The 23,735-nt window shown below is 39.5% G+C and overlaps 1 protein-coding gene across 2 annotated transcripts in view; it reads left to right on the plus strand.

Moving 5' to 3' along the window:
• Positions 1-23,735, plus strand: part of TENM2 (teneurin transmembrane protein 2) — a 544,454-nt gene that overhangs the window by 388,212 nt on the left and 132,507 nt on the right. For both annotated transcript variants that reach the window (XM_010579129.1, XM_010579130.1), the window contains one exon: positions 23,553-23,717. In XM_010579129.1, the coding sequence (XP_010577431.1) occupies positions 23,553-23,717 (165 nt within the window). The remainder of the gene's footprint in view (positions 1-23,552; positions 23,718-23,735) is intronic.

Below are 23,735 nucleotides of genomic sequence, written 5' to 3' on the forward strand. Positions count from 1 at the left end.
CCCCCCCCCCCCCCCCCCGAGTTGTATTTCCTTGTGGGCATTTTAATTCTTGATGGTCTGGACATCTTCTAGATGACCCAGATACTGCTGATGTCTTTCAAGAAAATGCAGTTTTAATTATGCACTTGGATTTTATTAAGCGAAAACACATATTCTGTGGTCCTCTCATAATTAAACAAAAGTTTGTGTAGAAGCCAGTATTCTAAATTTTATTTTCCTTAAGAAAAAGTGAGCATCTTATTTAGGAGCAATAAAAATTTTGAAAGTTTTATTTATTTGTAAAGCAATAGCTGCTGTGATTGAAATTAAACATGGAATCATGCTGCTTCTGATTAATTCTAGCACAGAGGAGCCAAAAAAATGACTTGATTTTTCTGTAAATAGGCTAAATTAGCTTCTGGTAAATAATGTAGTTGGAAGAATTGAAAAGAAAGACAAAAGTTTTATTTCCTGCTCAATGAAATTACTTATTCATTTTTTTAAAATAATGCTTAAAGATAAGGCTATGATTCACTGTTTTCTAGAAATGAGATGAATAATAGTTAATGCTAATTTAGCTTATAAGCACTTTACTGTGGGGAAAGTAAATGTTATTATTTCTACATTTCAGATGACTAAATTGAGTTTGAGTAATGTATATATTTTACATTACTGTAAAAAATGCATCTTAGGTCTGCTGGTTTTGAGTATCTGTTTTGAGTAGTATCAGGCTCTATATTCTGGTATTTAAAAGTAATGTAATAACTAGATCTAATAAAGAGTGTTGTGTTTCAGAAAGAAATCATAGCACAGGGTGGTAAAGTATTATAGACAATTCATGCCTATTTTCAGGTAGTCCAGGAGGAGAGATCTGTGTGTGTGAATGTTTGTGTCTGTTGATAACAAAGTGACTTCTTCACGAAGTGCTGGAATGATAACATGAGATTCACTACACCCACTTTCCAAAGAATCCTAGATGTTCACATCACATTTGGAACAATGTTTTAACGTTGTTTTCCCTTCCAGTAGGCAAAATAATTGTTCCAGCTAACATCTCAACACTTTTATTTGTGAATAACTAACGTTTTGTTAGTTATTTTAATGAAGAATATCGGTATACTATTTAAGATGAGTTCTGATATTCTATTAAAACTTAATATGAGGGTCAGCTGAGCTTTGGGATCTGTGCATCAGGGTGTTTTTCTCACTGTCCTGCTCCACGTAACCACTTGTTCCCCAGCTAGTTTGGTTTTCCCAGGTAACTTTATGCAGGGAGAGGGGCTGTAGCCTTGGGTGCTACCAAAGCAATTAAAGCCTTCCTCTGGTCTTTTAGGTTGTAGGACTTGCTCTCCCAGCAAACCTTATCTATCCATTTTTATTTTGGGACCCCACACTATTGTCCCTGTGGAGCAAAGTATTGCTTTTCAGGCTGTTTGCTGGGCAAACACTGCTCCTTGGGGAAGTGCAGCCATTTCTGCACTTTTTTCCCTCCTGTAAGCTGAGCAGAGGGCAAATAGAAATCAGCACTGCCCAGCTCTGAGAAGGCTCTGTTGAGCGGAACCAAGCCCATGACATGAAGTGCATCCACTGGTTGTTGCCAGGATAGCAGGTATGACACCCTTTGCCCACACACAGTGCTAAGTCACTTTTTACCGTTATTTTAGCTGAGGTATATTCTTTTTCCAGAATAGACAATGATAAAGGAGCAATTTCTTCAGAGTAGGAGGGAAGCTGGACCACTTGGGGAATCTTTCAGTGCTACTCCTGTTCTGAGAATAAATGGCAAATATCGGCTTCTGGGGCTATCAGCCTAGTGTCTTTTATTAGCAGGATAATCACCTTAAAAAATAAAATGAGTTAAAGTACAATCTAATGTGGCAGAAGCTGTAACAATAATAATCAAACATTTTACATTAATGCTCTGTTCTGAAGGGAAGATGACAAGTTTTATTCTGTTTCCCATACAACTTGATGAAAAGAACTGTACTGAACAAGGAAAAGCAGTGTGTTACTTCTGCTTTCTGGTTGATTTTCTTTTGGAGGGAGCAGATCCCAATTCCCCAGTGAAGCTTTCAAAATTACTCTGCTTGCACAGTAATCTGCCTTTTCCCACCTCTGGTTTACTCATCCATTTTCTAATGCTGATACTACACACTCTGTCTTTCAATGCTATCACGTGTAGGAGTAGTTCTATTTCCTTTGTGTTAGTGTTAGTGGCGATAACGTGTTTTCTCATTTACGAATCTGCAGGAATCTTCAGTCTGATTCCAAGGAAAGTAATTTCTATGTTACTACTGAAAAAAAATTATAAGGCCTTCCAAACAAAAGTAAAATATAAGGAGATGTGAATGTTAGCAGTACCTATTTGTAATGTTGACAACTCTGCCAATGTTCCCAAGTTGCTTTTAAAAATTTTAATGGTTGCTTTATGGAGAAGACAGTGAATATTTTGATCTTGACAGTGAGACTGTGATTTCATCCAAATAACCTGATACAGGTTAATTAAGAGAGATGTTGCAAAGCTGCTTTAAATGTCTTGTGTTTCCATGATACAGATTAATAAAACTAAATTTATTTTTCTTGATCATTAAAGTTTGACTCTCTAGAATTTTGTTCAGTGTTTTGGTAGCTTTGTGTTCTTTGATTTTGCTGTGGAATTAGTATAGAAAAGTACAAGCTTCTTGTGGATGTATATGAACTGAAACACAGCTGGGTACGTCTTATTTTATTGCTTTGAAGATTGCTCTTTATGTGCTTGTATTCTGGTGCAACAGCAATGGTATGTAGTGTATTGTGCTACTAAAAAATTCAGCAGTTTCGATCTACAGCATTTATATGCCACTGCCTGAGCATTTCTGCCAATAGGTCGCATGTGCAAAAATAGTCAGAGTCCTCCTCTTTCCTGTCTTTTCCTCATTCTCTCCCCAGGTTCCACATATTTTGTCAGTTATCACCACAGCAGGTGTCTTACGTCAGATAGAGGCCCAAAAAAATGTGAATGAAGTAGCACATAATTTAGCAATTGATTTACAAAGCAGACACTTGAAGGGAAAAATGCTCCTTTCTCTGATACCAGCAGGCAACCACTAAATCATCAGCCTACACGAATGCATACTACAGCCATCCGCGAGGAAATTTTAAGGTGAACTAAGCTAAGCAGCATGCCATGGCTAGCAGCTGGAAGATGTCAAGGAAGGGTAACGGAGCGGAGCCTGTTTCTGTGTCAGGGTTAGTCATGGGACGGGGTCCAGGAGCGCGCACCTCCCGCCCAGCCGCCCTCCCAGCAGCTCCTGGCAGGCGTTCACAAGTCGGGTTTGTGTCCCTGTCACAGCTGGTTGTCCTTTGCAGTGCTTGTGTCAAGAATACTTTTTAGTAATGGCAAATTCATATTCGTCTTTTAGGAAAAAAGGAGGGAAACCAGCAGTATTATGCTTATCTTCTAACTGTTTGCCAACCCAGTCTCCAGGATGCCGGTGCCTTAGGTACACCAGAGTAATGTTGCTGTGGCCACTTGAGAACTGTCCAGATTTTAGTTACGGCATTTGACAGTACTTCTGACAAATCCAGCGTGAGGATATTTAACAGGAGATGTTGCTAAAGTTGTTTCGTACGTGTCTACTGCATCGATATTTACGTTTACTGAGTCACTTGCGCTCCTTCCCCCATTTATCGTATGTGATTTTGGTGACTGTGTTTCCGAAGCGGCAAGGGCCACGTTTCTGCCGTTTCTCATGGGGAACACGGTGCCTTTGGCACTGCTTCAGGCCGCGCAGACGAAGCCCGTGCAGTGCCGGCGCGGGGCGCCCGCGGCGGAGGGAGGGGGGATGGGGGCCGCGCGGGCGGGAGGGAGGAACGGGCCCCGGCCTGGCTGCAGGCCACGGCAGGCCTTGGGGCGCTGGCGAGAAGAACTGGGGGGTGACTAGGAACATCTGTGACGTCAGCCTGGCCCTAATAAAGACAGAAATTAGTTTCCCAGCTCACAAAACGTTTGTTTTGCCTACAACAGATAAGGAGCCCCAGAGGCTCACACAGACAGAATCTGGCCCTTTTCGTAGCCGAGCGAAGATCCAGGCTTTCCTGAGCTGTGTTTCTTTTCACAATACTGAGCTCGGGGTTAGAAGCTTTATTTTAAACTCTAAATCATGCAGAAGCTGATGAAAAGGTATTGCGGGAAACAATCTTCAGTTAAGACTACAGGGTTTAACCCCAGATTTGTTACTTGGTCTAATTATCAATTAGACAGGGTCCTATCGACACCGCATTCTCCCTCATTTCACAAAGCTGACAGTGGCTGTACCCTTCATGTGCAGAGTTAAGTTGCTTCTTGGCTCTTACAAGGGAAGACTTCAGGGTGCTGTAGTGTAAGCAAGTTTTCCTTACAAGTACTAAGGATTTATTGCCATCTATCTAAAGATAAGACTAAAACTGCTGTGGACCCTCTCCTGCAGTTTTCATACAGTCCCACTGCATTTTTCCATGAGGAATTAAGTTTCATTTCCCTGTTCTGATGCAGCTGTTGAACTTCAGTTAGACAGCACTGTTCTTGGCTCTCTAGTGATGGGTTCACATGAAGGTATAGCACGAATGTGGTACTTCGTTGGCCATAGCTGGTCACAGAGCATAAAACTGGTGCTGTGGAGGATGCCCGAGCCCAAGATGCAGTGCTGCAGGGCACGTTTGTTCCTCCAGCTCACTTTCAGAGCTGTTACTGAAATCACTGGAAACCATAAAACGTGCGACAATTGGTCGTGGGACACTTAAGCTATTTAGGGATACTTTTATTTTGATATCTCCTGTAATGAAACCTTAATATCCTTGCTATTGAATTTACGTGACAGATCTAGTGAATAGCCTAGCAAATGATACCACTAATTAAGAGATACCTTAAGGACTGGGTGCAGATACAGGTAAAATGTATGCGTTATGGCCCCATTCTGCAAAATTTATTCTCGCATTTATGGCCATCAATGCTGGCGCAGCTATTCTCAAAAGTAAAGCCTGCATTTGTAGGTAAGATTTTGAACGCTTGTTCCCAGTGTTCTGATATTTTAAGGGTTGCTAAGTTGCTAAGAAACAGGTGGAAAGCTAAGTTTATTTAATACATTTTGTTGAACAAATTTTATGAAATATTACTGTGATCTGTGGTTCACTAGGTTATATCTGAGGCTTTGCTGAAGTGGAATTGTCATGAAAAATAGTATGAACTTGATTCATGATTGCATTATTCCTTTTTCACACTGATATAGCTCCATTGAAAATAATTGGCTTAGACCAATGGGGCATGAAAAAGATGCAGGGATGAATTTGGCTCTGTATCTTGAAATGAAATATGTGCCATTTTCTGTTCAACATTTGCTGTACCTTAAGAAAAATCATAAGGCAAATTACATCAAATCACACTATTAAAAGAAACATTTTCTTGTTCCATACAGTAGAAGTGATCTGAAACATTTATGTGTTCAGAATTTTCTCAAAACCACACTTTTTTTTCTTGCCCTGTATTTAAAAATTGATAACCAAGGGGAAAAGAGTGATGAGTTATAAAAACAGTTTTTTTCTTTTAATTGTGCCATCCACTGGTAAAACATAATTGAACTCAAGGTGTGCATTTGCAAATGACCTTGACTAAAGTTTTACAATTCAAAGAATTCATTTAATGAATTAGACTGTCTAGACTGCCAGAATGACTTTACAGGGCAAAACCTGTGTAGCTCCCACTGAGGACCCTGTATTTGGCAAAGCCACAAAGTGAATCTTTCTGCCTCTTATGGGATGAGTTAGGCTCTGTTTACAAAGAAAATCAGTATGAGGAAGCAGTTCAGAGTGAGGCCGAATGATCTTAGCAGTCTTGTTCTCGCCTATGGCTTGAAGAACCAGCTTGTAAACTCTCTGGGGGTACCTGGCTCACCAGTCTCCTGGAACCAGTAGCCCTTTATTGGCCTCAGCTTTGGGAATAATCTTCGCTCCATTGCTTTCTGCATATGGAGGCTGGTTTATGTCACGAGGATGACATCGCTGGGTTGTGCATGCTGCATCTTCCGAGCACTGAAGCAGTTCCTACAAGGGCAAAGATGGCTGTAGCATGTGTGCTTGGTGGATGTAATTCCCTGGCTCATGCTGCTATGCTATATTGGTTATGGAAAGAATAAATAATGTATTTCTGTCTGTCAGCCCCCTTTGCTCCCTCCTCTCTTCTCCCTCCCCAAAGGGAGGCTTCAGGCTCAGGTTTTTTCCTTGATTCAGGTTTTTAAACTTTATTGGATATTTCTGAGTGCAAGAGGAGGGAAAAGAACAAGAGAATGATTACATACCTTTAAGTGCCTGTAGATGAAAATCCTCAGTCTTAATTTCTCACCTTCAAGCCACTATTCATTTTCTTCATGAGTAAATACTTTCCCAGAAGCATTAGTGACAAAAGCAGTTGTCTGCATGGATGTCCCCCTTGTAAGAATGTCTTAGGTTTTATCCCAGTGGTGCTTACCCAGATTTGCGTCATGTGCTGAGTATAGCATAAAGCACTTTGGAGAGTGAATGTTCATTGCAGATTTGAAGTACAATCACAAGTTGATTGGAATATATGCTGTTCTTTCTAGCAAGTTCTTTATAGTTTATTCTTTAGGGATCTTTTAAAAGGCGTAAGTCATTGGCTTATGATTGCTCTTCAAAGTAAGCTGCCTGGCTGTATCTGACAGCACCCTTCCCCAGATTCCCCTTTTCTGCCTCTAGCTCCCTCCCCAAGCTATATCTTCCTGGGAGTATACTGAGGTAGGACGACAGGAGAGGGTGAAGAAGATGGTAAAAATAATTTCTCTCTTTAAGAGTACTGATCCCCAAATAGGGTAGTTATGCATACAGATAATATGGGTGCTCTTAAAACCCACAGACAAGAGAAGTAGGTACTAGTTATTTGCTGTATCATTGCTCCAGACAGGCTTGTGTATACAGATGCAGTCAGGGCAATGAAACAACAGAAACCAGTATGCAGCTCACTGACTCCCTGTTCAGTGTGAAGCGAGTAAGTAAGTGCAAGGCACCAGGCTGGGACCACAACCACCTCGACCCAGTTCTTTGGCTGACACGCTCTGCTTCCTCTGGCTGAGGCTCTGGCTCCTGGTTTGATAGCTAGCCAGGTATATGTCCCAGTAGTTTTTAAGCTTGTACCTGTCAGTCAGGCATATTCTAAATGGACCATAGGCGTGAACAACTGCTAGATAGGGAATTTAATCTTTTGCCTCTGCTTGCTGGAAGAAGAATTGGATGGCATTATGAGCAGGGAAACATTAGTGGTTTCCTAGCTGGCAGATCTGGGTTATGCTGGCAGTGCAGAATCTGTAGGAGACTCAGCTCATATGTCCCTGGGCATCAAGGTATCTTTTTGTTGTTGTTTTTTAATTATTATTCTGTCCTTTCTGGATATTTACAGTTCTGCTGTTTTATAAAAGCAGAGCTCTAAACAAGGGACCTTGGTCAAAATGTAGTATCCGTTTACTGTAGTCTTGCTGTTAGTGTCTGTGTCCCTGCAGGACTTAAACAATGCTGTGTGTACATACATTTCAACATCATCTGGGATGTTTAAGGGTATTGAATATGATTAAGCAATGGGCATTATTAAAAATATTACTTGAAGGGAAGAGTGTTATAATCATGCCTTTGGATTTCCTCCTTTAGGGCAACCTGTGTTTTAATGATCTCATTGGAGTTTCATAAACTTGAAAGAGGCCTCGACCTGCTAGATATTGGCTTCTAGATTTCTTAATACACCCTCTAGTTAAGAGTTCATGTTCATCATAGTCTGCTCTTTATCTCCACTCATATAGATGCTTTAAAATACATGAAGCTCAGTGATCAAATAAATGCTTCCTTTTTAACCTGGAAAAATATACATGATTTAAAAAATAATTTAAAATGGAACTTCCCATTATTACCAGTGCTATTGTGAGAATTGGGCTGAAAGCCATACAGTTCCTTCCTTGCCAAAATGGGGCATAACCAAGTTTGTTTAGCAGGCTTTTCATGAGTGTCAGTCCTTACATTGAAAGCTCCTATCCTGTCACCTGTTTTTAAATGCTTCAAATTTAGGAAGCCTGCTGCAGATGGTATCAGTAGTTTTACTGATCTGAGGCCTTGGGCAAATTCATTTGAATTGCTTTGAAACTGCATATTCAAAATTCAATAAAATAAGAGGGTCTGATGGTGCAGCTGCAGCATATCCCCTCCAGCTGGGTAAGCTGAGATGTTTCAAGGCCCTGGACTAGCAAAGCCTGGGTGTGATACACAGATTATACAGATAGCTGCCAGGGAAGAGGTTTTGGCAGGCTGGGTGCAGCAATACCCCCTGCCAGCAGACTTGGGAGTAACAGTGGCTTTTATGCTATGTGGCATCTTTTGCTGGCTTTCCTAGACAGAAATTTGTTGGTGCAATAGTGGCTGCAGGCCAGTGGGAGGGGATTGCCTCAAGGGTAAAGGGATGGAATGTAGGAAAAACAATAAAATCAAAACGCTCCAGTTGTTTTGAAAGTGATTGGCTATCCCGAATGCCTTGGTATGGATCCAAAATGATCTGCTCGGTGGGCGGGTATCGTTAAATTGCATTCAGAAATCATATTTGCCCTTGGGCAAATACCCTTGCTTTTATGCATACTAGGCAAGTCACGTGCAGCAAAATGGAATTCACATGGTGCTTTAGTCAAAAAGCTAATGTCAGTCATCATACCTTTTATGCATATCCAGTCCCTTGGTTCTTTATGCCCATTTAAATATGCAGAAGTGCTTTTTATTATTACCTTGACTGTAAAGCACTGATATATATACATATAGGCCATGTAATTTATTGCAGTATAGACCCTTCTCTGTATATGTATTCACCACTTACAAATACAAATTAAAATCATGAGGCATAAAATATTTTGGTTGCTGGGTTCTGATTTTCTGAGATTTCTGCTGTTAAACTGTGGAAGTAATTCCTTTATGCGCCGTGCATCCATGCTTTCCAAATAACTACTTCAGTAGCAGTACATGGCTTATCTTTGTAGCATTGTAGTGCTGGTATCCTTGTGAGCTTCACAGTTCTGGCACAACCAGCACAGTGCCTAAAGGTGAGATAATCAGAGAATACATGCAGGGATGTTATTTGAGCACCATATCATTGGACTGCACAGTGTGTCCCTAGTTACTGAAAGGGCTACCATGAAATTTAATTTAGAATTTTACAGACACATTTTGTATTGGAAATCTCTGTAATAACTTTCCCTTTGCTCAGCCTTTTAACTGTGAAATTCAATTGGGGAGTTTTGAAGCAGCAGGTAGTGTCGCAGCACTCTAGAGGGATTTTGCCAGAATTCAGCTAAAGTGCTTGCAAGTGTCATTTCCATATTTAACTAATTTCAGTTTTTAATTAGCTCCGTGTGAAAAATGAGAGTTCATGCTGAGCTAAGCTGTCAGCATAGAGTCTTGTTTCCTTTCTAGCCTCTCAGGACAATTATTGCAGCATCCTCCGGTTTTTTCAATGAGAGTGCTTAGCCACTGCATGCTCAGTCCCTCCCATTGTTCCCTGACAGGAGTCAGTGAGTGTGTTGTGTCTAGCTTGCTAAAATGGAGAAGATAAGTTCTGAAAATATTTCAAATTCAAAATTGTTGTAGTAAAGCTTCAAAGAACTTCATTGGTCTGACTCAGAAATATACAGCAGAATATAATGCATTCCTTCCTCAGACCTCAATGGTACTGTGCAGTCAGTTACATTGTTCAGAACAATATCTGATCATTTCAGCTTCATTACTTTTTGCATTGGGTGATATTACATTTTGGAAATCACAGTGTGAAAGCAGTTTTTTTCATGGTGCTTTCTGCAACCTGAGTGCTAACAATGCAATGCTCCAGAGGCTGTTTCGTCCCAAAGGCCTGTGGTCCTCTATAAAAAGAGAACTGCTTTTGCATAGAATTCCATAATGTAGTATAGGGATGGAGATTTGTTTATCCTGCATCTGAACTGAAAATTTACCTCTGAGGACTTGAATGCAAATGTTAAAATATTTTTCAAGAATGAATTGAGAGCTGCAGTTTATGTAAAGTCTGCAAAAACATGGGATGTGGACAGATTTCTGAAATAATTTAATGAACTGATGGCAATCCTGAGTTACATTTACATGACAGTCATACAATACCATTGTTATTTTTGAAAGAATGTACTCATTAAATTGTCAAAATCACATTTAAATGGAAAAACTGGTGAAATAACTCTGTAGGTGTTATCACAGGGTTGTGTTTGTTTTTTTTTTTAAACCTGTCCTAGAGGGTGAGATTTGTAAAGATTTATGAATAGGTTTGGTAGTGTCTTCATTTTAATTTCTGTTCATATCCTAGAAAAATAAAGGTTGTGTGTATTTTATTTCCCACAACTAGCTTGGACAGCCATTTCCAGTAGACAGAGCAGATTTTCTCTATTAGACCATACAATCAAATGCATCTTTCTCAAATTGAAATGGATGGAAAAAAATCTCAGCTGTAGCACTTTCTGGGTATTTAAATTTTAGTAATGTTGTGAAAGAAGGTGGTAAATACATTGCAGAAACTTGTCAGATGTAGTGACACTGAGGAGTTTCAAGTAATTTTTCTTTTAAGTTATCGAGGAGCAGCTTTGATACCAGCTTCCAAGATGAAGCAAATTCTTGAAAGGAAAAAAAAAAATAAAAGGAAAATAAATTTCATAGTGAAGAGTGAGGCTGAAATGCTAAATGGATTTTCAATATAGTTTAGGGTTTGTTGAGGTTTTTTTTAAGTATAGTATTTACTGTTTCATCTGTCAAAGAAAAAAAGATATATAATCCTGGTTTGGTTCCTGGCCAACTGGGTGTTACAGACATGAAGAAGTAGAACTTGAGCATTAGCTATGAAGTGCTAATGTGTAGTACTAGCTACCATATATTGCTTTTTGCCCCTTGTTGTGTAAGCTGTCTTATCTGTGAAGGATAATTCCTGGTTATTTTACTGGTATTATTAAGTTATGTTGTTACATATGTTAAAATTTACTGTATTAATAATTTAACATAATTTCAGTTTACAAAGTGTATGTAATTAATGCCAAAGGTTTTTGAGGGTATGTCATCTAGCTCATATTTTATTCTATGATTCATTAATTAATTAATTGTATACAGTGATGTATATGCTAATGCATTATCACTCATATCCAATTCACCCTGCAATTTAAACTGTTGACTTTGGAGGGTAAAGTTTTTTATGGGTTGCATTGCTGTTGCCTATAGAAAACACTGTTTTTTCAGGCATTGTTATGATATTCGCAGTCTCAAATACTTAAAATAAATAGACGAGTTCTGAAGTGAAGCTCTCTCCACTGAAGTCAGTGACAATTTTGACCTTGATTACAATGGGCCTTGATTTTAAACAGCTTTAAACTGACTGATGATGAGCATTCTGCATTGCTGACCTTAGACAGTGGAATTGGCTTCTGCACCATTTTGTATGCAAGACAGAAAGCTTCATTAAAATGATCAGGTATCAGATGCTCTGTACAATAAGCTGGCTTCATTTTTCTGTTGTGGACAGCAGCTCCATCTGTAATGGTGATTTCTACTATCTCAGCTGTGATTTTGGTATATCAAGATGATCAAATTGAGCTAGTCTTAAAAACCCAGATTATCAAAGGCAATTTAAGACATAATAGATAAAGAAAAGTAATACAAATATTAATATTTAATTAAGTGTGTATATATGATGATGTTCCTGAGATGAACGGGGATGTAGGTATCCAAATTAGATCTAATTGTCTTCCATTATGCATGGTGCACAGTGCTTGAAATGCACTTATGTAGACTGGTGTGCTATCATGATGTTTCTTGGGACTTAAAATGCATATGCAAGCTTTTGTTCATTCCTATATTGGCTGATGAAATTGTATAACAGGATGTTTTGGTGATGCAATTGATAATCATATATGAACACACACACACACAGAAATTCCTTGTAAAACATATATTGCTGCAGTCTGAAAACTTGCAACTCCACCACTTCAAAGTAAGGCAGTGATCGAAAACTAAAATTCTGGCACCATATAAACCCTTCATTGATTTCTCTGTTTTCTAATGCACTTCCATATTGGTGTGATCACACTGAAATCATGTCCTCACTTGCAGCTTGTACTTCCTTACCAGCTCCAGAATTCTAGATGGGAAGGTGAGAAGGCATGGATGCAGGAGGGCAAGCTTTCAGTCTCTGCTTTGTTAGAAAAATTATTTTTCCTGTGAAGGCAAGATAAGCAAACTTCAGACTTGGAAACCTGCCAAGAATAAGACAGGTATAAGATTAAAAATAGAATATATCCCAGTTATAATAAGCCCATTATGGGAAATGCTTAATAGAAATCAAGTAAGGACAATGGAAAAAAAAAATTCTCAAAAACATAACTAGAGTCCAATTTGATAACTGTTTATTTTTTAAAACGTCACCATTAAAAAAAACCACAAAGGAATATGAGTTAGAAGGCTGTAACTGACTAGTTGTATAAGATATTTATCAAATAAAATCTGTATGTTTGATTTTCATCTATGTTTCTGTTCTGGATCAGTAGGACATCTAATTCACAATACATTAATAATGTCAGCTTTGCAATGCATATAGAAGGTCTAAATCTGCCTAGATGCTAAATATCATCTATACCTTTATCTCAATATCAAGATATGATTTAGGCTATGTTTGTATATACCTTTTGAAGCATATCGTGAAAGAAGTATAAATAGTTTATAGTGTTGAAAATTAATGAGAAGGTTTGGGAGAAGAAAAAATCATATTTACTTTTCATCTTCAGATTTATTTCCTCTTTGTAATGAACTTTTAACTCTAATAATTACTTTGTGTAGAGAGTAAAACCTTAAATTTTATCATTCATGCAAGGTTTTACAGTCAGGTGATTAAATTAAACTATTCTGTATCAATTCTATTAAGGGAAGAATATACTGTGTGATTAGAAATTATACTTTTTGCAGTGTGGACAGAAATTTGGCCATTCATCATCATGCAGTTCCACTTCATTTAGCATACACAAAGGAGTAATAAAGGTAAAAACTATTTTCTTATCAATATGGCCAACAATTAGAGGTTGAGTCAAGGTCTGAATGCTTTGAAACAGTTAGATTATGAAAATCTTGTTCAACATGTTTGTAGAGATTAGGGCAGTTGCATTTTTGGAAGATGAATGTAGTTGAATAAATGTTTGACATGATATCCCTTAGGGTTACAATCAGTATTAAAAGTAAAGCAGTTATTCTAATTCTTGTAAGTTCAGGCATCAGTGATTTAAGAGAGTATATTTGTGTCTATATTCCTTGAAACATCCGTTTCAAGGCCCAGCTAGGTTCTTCCTCCTCTTGCAAACAGAATAAAGATGAGCTGGGTACTTTGTTCATGATAATGGTGTCTTTTAGGTGTGAAATTAAAATTGGATTCAATTTGCTTTGTATTAACATTAAACGCTCACAATTGCTCCAAAAAAACCCGAGGTTTTCCATTGTGTTTTAGTCAAGAGCATCCTTTTCTGCTACTCTAAGGCTATTTCAAAAGTGGCAGTATTTTGGCAAGGCTGGTAAAGTGGATAGTGTATAATATGATTTGGGACCTTCCAGGCTGAAAGATGCTATATTAGATAAATAAAAATACAAACTTGTTTCTTACTAGTTACAGCCATCTAGTTTAGATGCAAGACCACAAAGATTGCAGCCTTGACTCTTAAAATTGCCATAAGAAGAGAGTTCATTTTATACAGGTTCAGGAACTGATTAATCTTGTGCCAGTTTTTCTATGCTCTGTACAATCTAGGGCCTGTCACGAGAATAAATGAATAGTGCACTGTATTCTGCTTCTCTTTTAAGGTCTTTTTCATGAGATTCCAGATTCTGAAGGTAGCATGCAATGCTGTTACCCTTCTTGTGACAAAAAGATTGCTCAAAGTGGCACAAAATCAAAACATTTCACTAAAGAGGACTGATAGGAGAAAAGTTGAGCAGTCTAAACCAGAGAATCTTTTTCAGTCCCAGCCAGACTGGTGACTGGGGAACTAACAACCACCCAAGGTACAACTCTTGCTCCTGCAGGCTGAAGCTCTGCTTGCCTGTTGTTACCCTTGGAATTGGGAGCCAGGTCTTCACATCCTCCAATTTTCCCCACCCCCAAAAGTAACTGCAAGTGCGTGTAAGCTTTTCAAGTATTTTTGGAAGTAGAAGGACTGAAGTTGGACATAGAGGAATGAACTTTCAAAGCATTGCATGGCAGATAAGCACACAAATCACATTACTACTAATGGGATTTGTGGGTATATCTTTCATGCTGCGCTTTGAAAATTTATTCCATTCAGTTTATTGACGTGCACAGGGAAAGAAATCAGTCAGCTTGGAGGGGGTGTGTGACCAATTAAAAAAAAAATTGCTTTTTTCGGGTCCCCCTATTTCTTCTATATGAACACAGTGATAATGAACCATCTTATAGGTCTCCTTCCATCTCCTTTTTCATCTTCAATAACACTTATTCAAAAAGAGAGCAATTAATAATTCAAGCAGAAGTTTTGCTGCTGATTATAACAATACACTCATTCATAGATCCTTCATGGTGTTTCTCTAAAATGCTTCTTGGGCTGGATGCTTTAAAGCAAAAGCCCTGTTCTAAACAGTTTATTGTCTAAAAGAGTTTACATACTGAGGGTGAAATTATGCCTAAGGATTGCTTTCTTATATTTAAGATTGTGTGAAGTCAACTTTCCTTTTCATTGTGTTTTCAAAAAGCCACAGTATCTCCTGTGTCTCCCTGGTGAGTGGAAAGAGCATGCCTGGCATTTCTGCTCTAGAGGGGAGGCACCAGGCTTTCCCCTCTTACACAGCAAGCATTGTCCTTACAGAGAATGCAGAAGCAAAGATAAGGGTCTGCCTCTGTTTCCCTCGCCTTATGTCCCAGAAAGTGAGGTGCTGAAATTCAAGTTTTACTGTGACTGTGTTTATAGGATCACTCTTGGATTAGAGAAGAAGAGCTGTATTCTCTCTGCAGCTGTGAGAAGGCTAGTGGAAATAGATATTTATTACATTCATTGTTTCATAAACTTACTGGGTAATGAGTCCTCACAGCTTTCCTCATGTAGTCAGAAAATACACTCTGTCTTTCTCTTTGGAAAGTTTCAAGAAGTTGTTGTTATTATTTTAAGTAAAACTGTTGAAGAGCTCAGGCACAGTTAACAAGAGTATAAACTTGTGGATGGGTGACATATAGAAGCTTGTATGTGGGTAACAATATCAGCTTAATTCAATTGATGGAGAAGTGGAAAAAACCCATGTTACAAGATATAAAAATATGCAGCGGTGCCATTGTAGTTAATGGAATTCTCCATTTTCAACATTGTAAGCTAAAAAAAAAAGCGACTCCAAGAAGTGAGAGGTCTTGTTCAATGTTATGTGTAGGATAAAGAAGGCAGAAAAATGGTTCTTTACTGTGCTTTCTAGCGATAATACAGACAAATCTATTGTTTTAGTGAAAATAGTTTGATCTGTTAATTCTTAAAGTTGTGTATTTTGGAATGCTTTAAATGGAGTTCCCAAATGAACTTTTAATTTTAATTTATTAAGAAAACATAGTGCATACCAAATAGCATACTGATGATTAAGATGATTTAGTGAGAATGAATGACCTTGAAAGTAAGCCATCTATTCGTTGTTGAGCTTCAATGGTCACAGTCAAGAAGCAGTATTTTTTGCATACATTCTACAACAGTAACATTAAATTTAGATCAAGTGATCTATTTTTGAAATACTACTTTAACCTTTCCTGCAAACAGTTGAATGCTCACAAGTAGAGGAGACAATATGATCAGGAGTACATCCAAATGTTTTACATGAGGTCTGTAGGATTCTTAGTCATTAATGTTACAACATGAGTTCATAAATTCGCTAAGTACTGGTAGTCCAGAGAATTTTTTTTTTTTTTTTTACCTGATCTTTAATCTCTGGTAGCAAATGTAAAAGTTAAATTCTTATCTCCTGTGTCCCTGAGATCTCCAACAAGATATTTTGAAAATATATGTCTCTCATAATCATAGCTGAGTCTGCTTTGCTATTAATTAAATAGAGTATTTACTATTGTGCTGGTGAATAACTACACTAGGTTGAGACACCTGCACAAACTTTGTGGCATGTGAGCAATTGCCATTTTATATACTACATTCTCAGCCTATTTAGATGTACTGAAGCTTATGCCCTAGGGGACCGAAAAATCATACTGCTTCTAGAAAATACTTTATGGCATAAAAATTCAAGGGTTTGCCTGTGATGCGTTGATCTAAATATTTCTTAGATTGTCTGGGCTGGTGGATAGGTAGGGACATGCTGTGGTACAGTATAGGGGATAAAAATGCATCAAACACTTCAAGAAACATTGGGACTAATGGGTACACAAAGGAGTGTTGTGAACATGTAGGAGCAGCTGTGTTGGATCAGATAAAAGTCAAATAATCCATTAACTTATCTCCAGCATCCTAAAGTCGTCGTCCTGTAAGAACGGGCAAATCATATATGTACTTTTCCCTACTGATCTTCCAACCTCTGGTTCTTCTAGGTCTTTTCTGAGATGAAGGAAGGTGGCATAACAATATTCCTCGCTTGGTTTGCTCTTCCCATAATGATTCAATGTTTGACTTACTTGAAATTTGCAGGGAACTTTATCATGTAGCCCATTTCCCTTCAGTTTTGTAACAGTCAGCTCATAGCTCATTATTTTATACGTGGAGTTAATCTTACTCCTCTCCTCTTATGTTATTTTATGTTAACTGGGTTTGAATTTCGTCTGCCATTTTATGGACCAGTTGCTCAGTTGCGTTATGTCCTTATGCAGTTCTCACTCAGCCCTCTTCCTAAATAATGCAGTATCAGCTCCATTTGGAACTCTATCATACCATATATGATAGGTTTGGATTTTTTTACATGCTACTTTAAACTTTCCTGTAGATAATATATAAAAAATGGCAGACTTCCACCTAGCAAGCCATGTGGCTTTTGGTTTGCTTTTAGAAAAAGGCCTGGGAATGTGATGAATTTTTATGAGATCTCTTGGATACCCTCAGGAGGACTCTGGTGTCCTTGTCACAGTCACACTAGGTATTCAAAGAAGAATGGAAAGTTCTGGCAGTTAGTCCTGAATTTTGGGAGAGACATCATTTTTTCCTCTAGCAAGGAAAGGTGCTACTTGTACCCATTGTTTATTTTAGGACTGCTTCTTTAAGTAACAAAGACATATTTTTTGGTAATGCTTCTCCAAGCACTTTAATATATGTTAAAGTGGAGGAATCGCACATTAGAACTTCCTAGAGACACTCTCCCTTTCTGCTGGTAACTGAATATGAAAGGGCTTTAGTATAATTCTGAGTCCAGGTCCTTGGATGCAGCAGCTTTCTTTGAGACAACTGGCTCAGCCATCGTTTAATACAAGGAGTCGTATAGTCCATTCTAGCTACATACCGACAGTGCTTGTTTTCCTCCTGCTGCAAATGCGGCTGAAGGCTGGCCAACAAAATTATTGAGCAAAGGATGGTGTCAGCCTCTGTAAAACATCTATGACTTGCTGAAACTGACTTTGTCAGGCATATTGTTGCCAAGTCCAAATTTTGTGGGAGAGGACTTGTACTGATTGTCCACAATGATGAGATACCTTGTACATAAATAACACTTGCAGAATTGCCCATCCAAAAAAGCCTAGCTGTCCTCTGTGTTCCGTTACTGTTAATCATAAGATATGTTAGCATAATATGGATCTCAACTGAGATTTAGTTCAGCAAATTCTGATTGTGTGTGTGTTTGTGAACTGTCTTATAACCTCTTCGGATGTGAGAGGAGCTAGGGCAGGCTTCTTACTTTTCTTGTTATAGCTACCCAATAATCCATGCTCCTCGGATAGAGGCCTGAAAGCACCAGTTAGAATCAAGTGTAGTGTTTTCAGGCACCATGCCAGTTTTTCCCATGCAGATCCTCCATTGCTCTTTTCTGACTTTCAGACCCCTGCTATTCCTGTCTCAGGCATCTCTTGAGGAGAGCTTGTCAGTTGTGATGAATTGTGCATTCATTTTGCAATGGGGGCAAGTAGTCACTGGGGAAGAGGCCTAACACACTCGTCTCACTTGTGACTTGGGTTGAACTTGAACCTATTTCTCCAACGGAATGGTAGTAGAACATGAAACTACTATGTTTCGTCTTTTAATTAACTGTTACTTTATGAATAATAATTGAGATCAGTAAGATAAATTTCTGGTATTCCTGGATTTCTGTTGCAAGAGCAAGAAGCAGTAGCTAGTAAAGAACCACGAGTCTCAGCTGAATAACATTCAATACAAAGTAAGCATGCAATAATGTTTAATTATTTTTAATTTTTTGGGATACGTTTATTCTTTTGAAGTTATATGAGTTACCCATCTATATGCACCCAGAAGTGTAAAACGCTAAGCTTCTTTTGCTTCATACAAATATTCTCATGCATTAAAACAGTATACAGACCATATGAAATAAAAAATAGATGTGCAGATAGTTCTTTGAATACATATATTATGAAATTACATGCTGCTAAGATTTATTAGGTAGGTTTTGTTTTATCATGTCTGTGAATCATTAGGCCTGACTTGGAAATCACACTGATGTTGCTCAAGACTAAGTATACTGGAATAACGAGAGTTACATCATTGTTCACCTCATGAGTGGATGGAAAGGAAACATACAGTGTTTCCACTCCCCTACAGTACAAAAGACTACGTATAGCAAATGTGCTTTCAGTGTTTATTTGCTAATGTTGTTCATGATATAGTGGACCAATTTCTTTTTGACATGGAAAGAGGCGGGCCTACTACAGTTCATATGACTAGATATATCCTGACAAAGATCATAGTTTGATGGGTTCATTTTGGATTACAATAATTTAGGGTTTAGTAAGCATGACAGCTTGGAAAATTAATGTATGGAAACGTGCTGAATTCTGTTCACTTTTATAATCTTCCCATCTTTTTGAGTTGCTTAGGGAATACTGAATTTTCTAACAAGCAAGCAGTGCGTATCTTCCAGACCTCAACTGGGAAGGTGCAGTAGAAATGGGGAAAATGGTGGATCGTTAATCTGCATATTTCTCCCTTTAAGAAGGCATATCATAGAGCAAAGGGATGAGTTCAAAACCTGATTCTACCCTGCCTACTGGCAGACACCGCATTGTACTACAGGGAGATCTCTAGCACATGAAGAGACCAGAGGTGTCTCATTTTAAAAATACATGGTCAAGAGTGACAGGAGAGCACCAAGGGAAGACAGAGAGCTTCCTCAGCTTGGAAAGCATTGCCCATTAGACTAAATTCTGAATGGAGTGAGCATTGGGTTTATGGCCAGAACGAGAGAAGACTGAACAAAAGAGGAATGTGGGGTGTGGGGACACTGCTGAGTCTTAGAGAACATTCAAGAAAGTTTTGCATGTAAGTTTTGTCATATTTCTGTGGATTTGTATACCTTTTGGGATTTCTTAAAATAATATGTGATTCACTCTAGCAACCTCTATCTTATGTAAGTATTAGACTGATCCTTGACAGCTCTACCACCTGGAGTGATGAACTAGTTCTCTGCTTTTGTTCTTGGTGGGCATGCAGGTTTAGCTTCCAGGTGCTTTTGCTCTGTGTGTATGTGTGTTGCTGGGGTGGGAGTGAGAGGTTTATTATTACTTTTTACATAAACCTCAAAGGTTTTACTTCAAATTTACTGGTTTTACATTCTCATTTTTAGAGAATATAGATACACAATTCACTACCCTGAGCTAGTAGATGTTAGTGTTAAATGAACCAGACAAATGTTTGAAAATCGGGTATCAGAGACAAGAACTTAGAAAATATGCTTAATCATTGAGGGGAAAAAAGCCAAACCAACCCAAATAATAACTACAAAACATACATAAGTGCTCTGTGAATTAGAATTTATGAATACACCATAAGTGTAACAGATAAAATGGCACTTTTTTGTGTTTTAAATCTTCAGGGATATGTTTGTCCCTGAAGGTTAATCTATAAGCTAAATGTGGAGCTCTGGAAATGTGTTCAGTTAAGTGGGCTGTTTTGGAAAATCAGTGCTTATCTTGATGATCAGCTTTGGATCTAGCTGAGTATCCCAACTCAGCTGTCTGGTGACTATCCTTTGGAGAAAATGTGGCCAGTACTGTAATGTCTGATGAACGTGTGTCACTGGGGAAGAAGGCAAAGCCACAGCATCACAGATTATTTAGTTGTAGTTTCAAAAAAAAAAACCAAACAAAAAAAACCCCAACCCACAATAGAAAACAATAGGAAACAGGCACAAATTCACTAGCCCAAATTTCTCTTCTGACACACGTGCACTTAACTTTTGAGTGGATCCCTGTATTTCTAATTAAACGGGCTTCTACTTATTCCTTTGCTGGAGGCATTTTTGTTTGATTAACAGAACAAAAGGTTAATCATATAAATTTGCCATCTCGTAGCATTCTGAAGCAGGAGAGAATAGGTGGCTCCTTGTTCTCCCTGCTCGGCTGCCAGTCAGGTTTGCTATATGCAATGCAAACACAGAGCTTTCCCCTGAGGCCCCTGTGACATACTTTTCTTGACGTATTCTTGGTGGAAGGTGAACATTCCTCATGTTTGTGACTTCAGCTGTCTTAGTGGAAGTTTGTAGATCACATAATGGATACATGAGCTGTGCAGGAGATTGTCATCTTTTCTCTGTCTCTGTAAGGGACTTACAGCGGACGTGCAAATCCCTGCCCCGTTAGGAAGGAGCTTTAATTGCTCCTACCTAATGTGCATCTATGATTAAAACAGAGCAATGGAGTTATTAATGAAATCATGGCATACTTGGAAGCAGATGGATCAAAGTCTTTCTTAATACCATGTTAATAAGATCTTTTATAATTCCTTGTCTGAATTTACCTGGTAATTATAAGTTAGCAACTATAATTCTCTTGGACAGACTATTAGTTATGATTTCTTTATCTCTTTGTTGTAAGGAATGGTTCACACTTGAAGCAGCAGACTTTCATCTCTGCAAGTGACCTACATTTATAGTTACGCTTGCAATAAAATAAAAAAAAAAAAATTGCAACTTTGAATAGACACACTGAGAGTATAAAACACAAAAGTCTAATTCTCCTCTATGACTTGTTTTCATTTGGGAGCTCTGAAATTCACTTAATCTTTATGCACTCTTTGCTTATGGGGGTGGTCCAGCTGAACTCTGTCTTTGGAGCCCTGGTGTGTGCGCATTGCGTGGGAATTGCTGACAGCACAAACATGCCACAAGCTGCTCTGCTACCTGGCGTTCCCCAGTCCTCTCACGACTACAGCACAGATGATGTCTCTCACTCGATGGGGAGAGTCTGTGTCAGCTAGCAACTTGTTTGTTGTTTGAGCTTTATGGACAATTTTTCAGTTTCGTTGCCATACTGAAAAGAAAATTAGTTGCTCGAGATTAGACTGAAAAGCCTTTTACAATGGGGTTTTTTTTGGCAAAACAAAAAAGTTGTAATTGAATAAAACATTTGATCCCACATAAAATTTTTGTATGTTCTCCAGGAATTCTTGAACATTCCCTAGAAATAAATTTTGAGTAGTTGCTCAGCAAAACTTCCTTTCCAGGTTCATACTTGGTATTTTTTTTTAAATACCGGATGCTTTAGTATATTTTCAATTTTTTTCTCCTAATAGAAAAAAAATTCTGCAAATTCAGGATGAAGGCAAAATCTGGCAACTACCCTCTTCACACAAAATGTCTCCTGATTTTAGTTACTATTCTTAGACATCTGCTTGGTCTATAGGTATGTCTAGGGGAAGGTGATGTTATGAAAGCTGTCTTACTTCTCAGCAGCTGCTTTTGTCAAAAATATGAAGGTTAAACTCTGCATAGATTGTGTGCTGAAAGATTTCCAGGATTTGGGATAGATGAATTCTGGGTGTGGGGTGTGTTTTGTTTTGTTTTGTTTTGTTTTTTTGGGTTTTAGGAATATGTATATGAGTTGGTCACACCTAAATAGATTCCCTGAATTCAGTGATTATCTGAGTGATGTCTCAAGCATTGTAAATTGCAGTTCCTGTGATAAGTCTTTTGCCTTACCTAGCCCTAACATTTAATCTCTGAATGCTTAGCTGTGCGGCCACCGCTGGTCCATTTGTGACCACACCAGCTCTTCTACAATTCCTTGTAACTGGACGCAAAATATCTGCTAATTTTATGTGGATCGGCCACTGCAGAAGTGAACAATTATAAGGGTGCCCATGATCATATGTATTTTCTGCCCCTAAACTGACAGTGAATCCTTTCAAACACCATTTTAGTATGTAACTGTAAATGCTGTTCTCAGTGGTACGTAGGTTTACATACATCCTCCGTAAACAGGAAGAATGCTGATGGTGGGCGTAAAGAACGTGACTAAAACCAGCTTTGTGGGCTCTCCTATCCTCACCGCTCCTCTATGTTGGGAGGATGCCATAGAGATAATATGATGAAAGTATGGAGATGTATTCAGGTAGCTTCTGTTTATACAAGGTGAAGATGCACATAAATCCACCAGCTGAATGATTCAGACCTGTCAAGTCTCATGCATTATGCACAGGACTTATTCAATTAGCCCCTACCACGGTGCCTATAACTCATGCGCTTGCGAAGGCGGCGGCGCGGCCTTTCTCCCGCTCCATCTCTTACCTGTCAGGCGCAGCGGCGTGGCCTCTGCCGTACCTGCGGCCCACGCGGGCCCGGGGACGGCCAGGCGGGCCTGCCTCCGGCCTGGGGACGGCCACGCGGAGAGGCCGCGGGGCCTGGGGACGGCCACGCGGAGAGGCTGCGGGGCCGCCGGGAAGCTCTGGTAGCAGGCAGACCTTCCCCGGCTGGGACCGCGCGTGGGTGGCTGTGGCGTGGCCCAGGCGGCCGAGTTTCATGCGCTGGATTAGGAAAAACTGTGAGGTCAGGGGGTTGGCGAAGGCCTGGGTTTGTCAGGAAAGTTTAATCTTCAAAATGAAGACAGAGGCTGTTAAATGTGTTGAACTAAATAAGTTGTAATAAACACAAAATAATTGCATTACAATGTCATTAGTATACATAGGGCTAAAGCTAATTTTATAATCAACGTACAAGCTAATCACACACAATTTAAACTCGGAGCTAGTATTTGCGGCAGCGCTTTGTTCCCGAGAACGTGTCCCCCTGCAACGTGGGAATGGGGAAGGTGGTGCGGGGTGCCGAAGTGGGAACGAAAAGCTCGCCTCTCTGTTCTGACCCGCTGGACTGTGAGCATTTTCCCTTCTGTGTCTCAGCAGGTCTGATAACCGAACAAAAGCGAGGCAGATTTATGGGAGGCACCGGGGCTTCCTTTGGGGTTTTATTTTGGGGGGCCGCTGTTGCCCGTTTTCCTGGCCCGCGGACATCCCCCCGAGCCAAGTTGCTTCAGGGCTCTTTCCAAAAGCCGCTCCGCTGACCTCAGCCGGAGCCCCCCCCCCCATTTCTGGCGGTGCGCGGTGTATTGACGTTTCCCGACTTTGTGTCTCCGGCAGCGATGCACCTCCTGGGGCTCAACTGGCAGCTCCAGCCGGCGGACGGACACACCTTCAACAACGGCCTGAGGGCGGGCGCCGGCTCCGGCTCCGGCTCCGGCTCCGGCTCCGGCTCGGTGGCGGCGGGCGCGGAGGACGTGCCGACGGCGCCATCTGGAGGCAGAGGTGAGGCTGCGGCCGCCG

The sequence above is a fragment of the Haliaeetus leucocephalus genome, unplaced genomic scaffold (assembly GCF_000737465.1).
Source record: "Haliaeetus leucocephalus isolate CR32 unplaced genomic scaffold, Haliaeetus_leucocephalus-4.0 Scaffold656, whole genome shotgun sequence".
NCBI classification, from domain to species: domain Eukaryota; kingdom Metazoa; phylum Chordata; class Aves; order Accipitriformes; family Accipitridae; genus Haliaeetus; species Haliaeetus leucocephalus.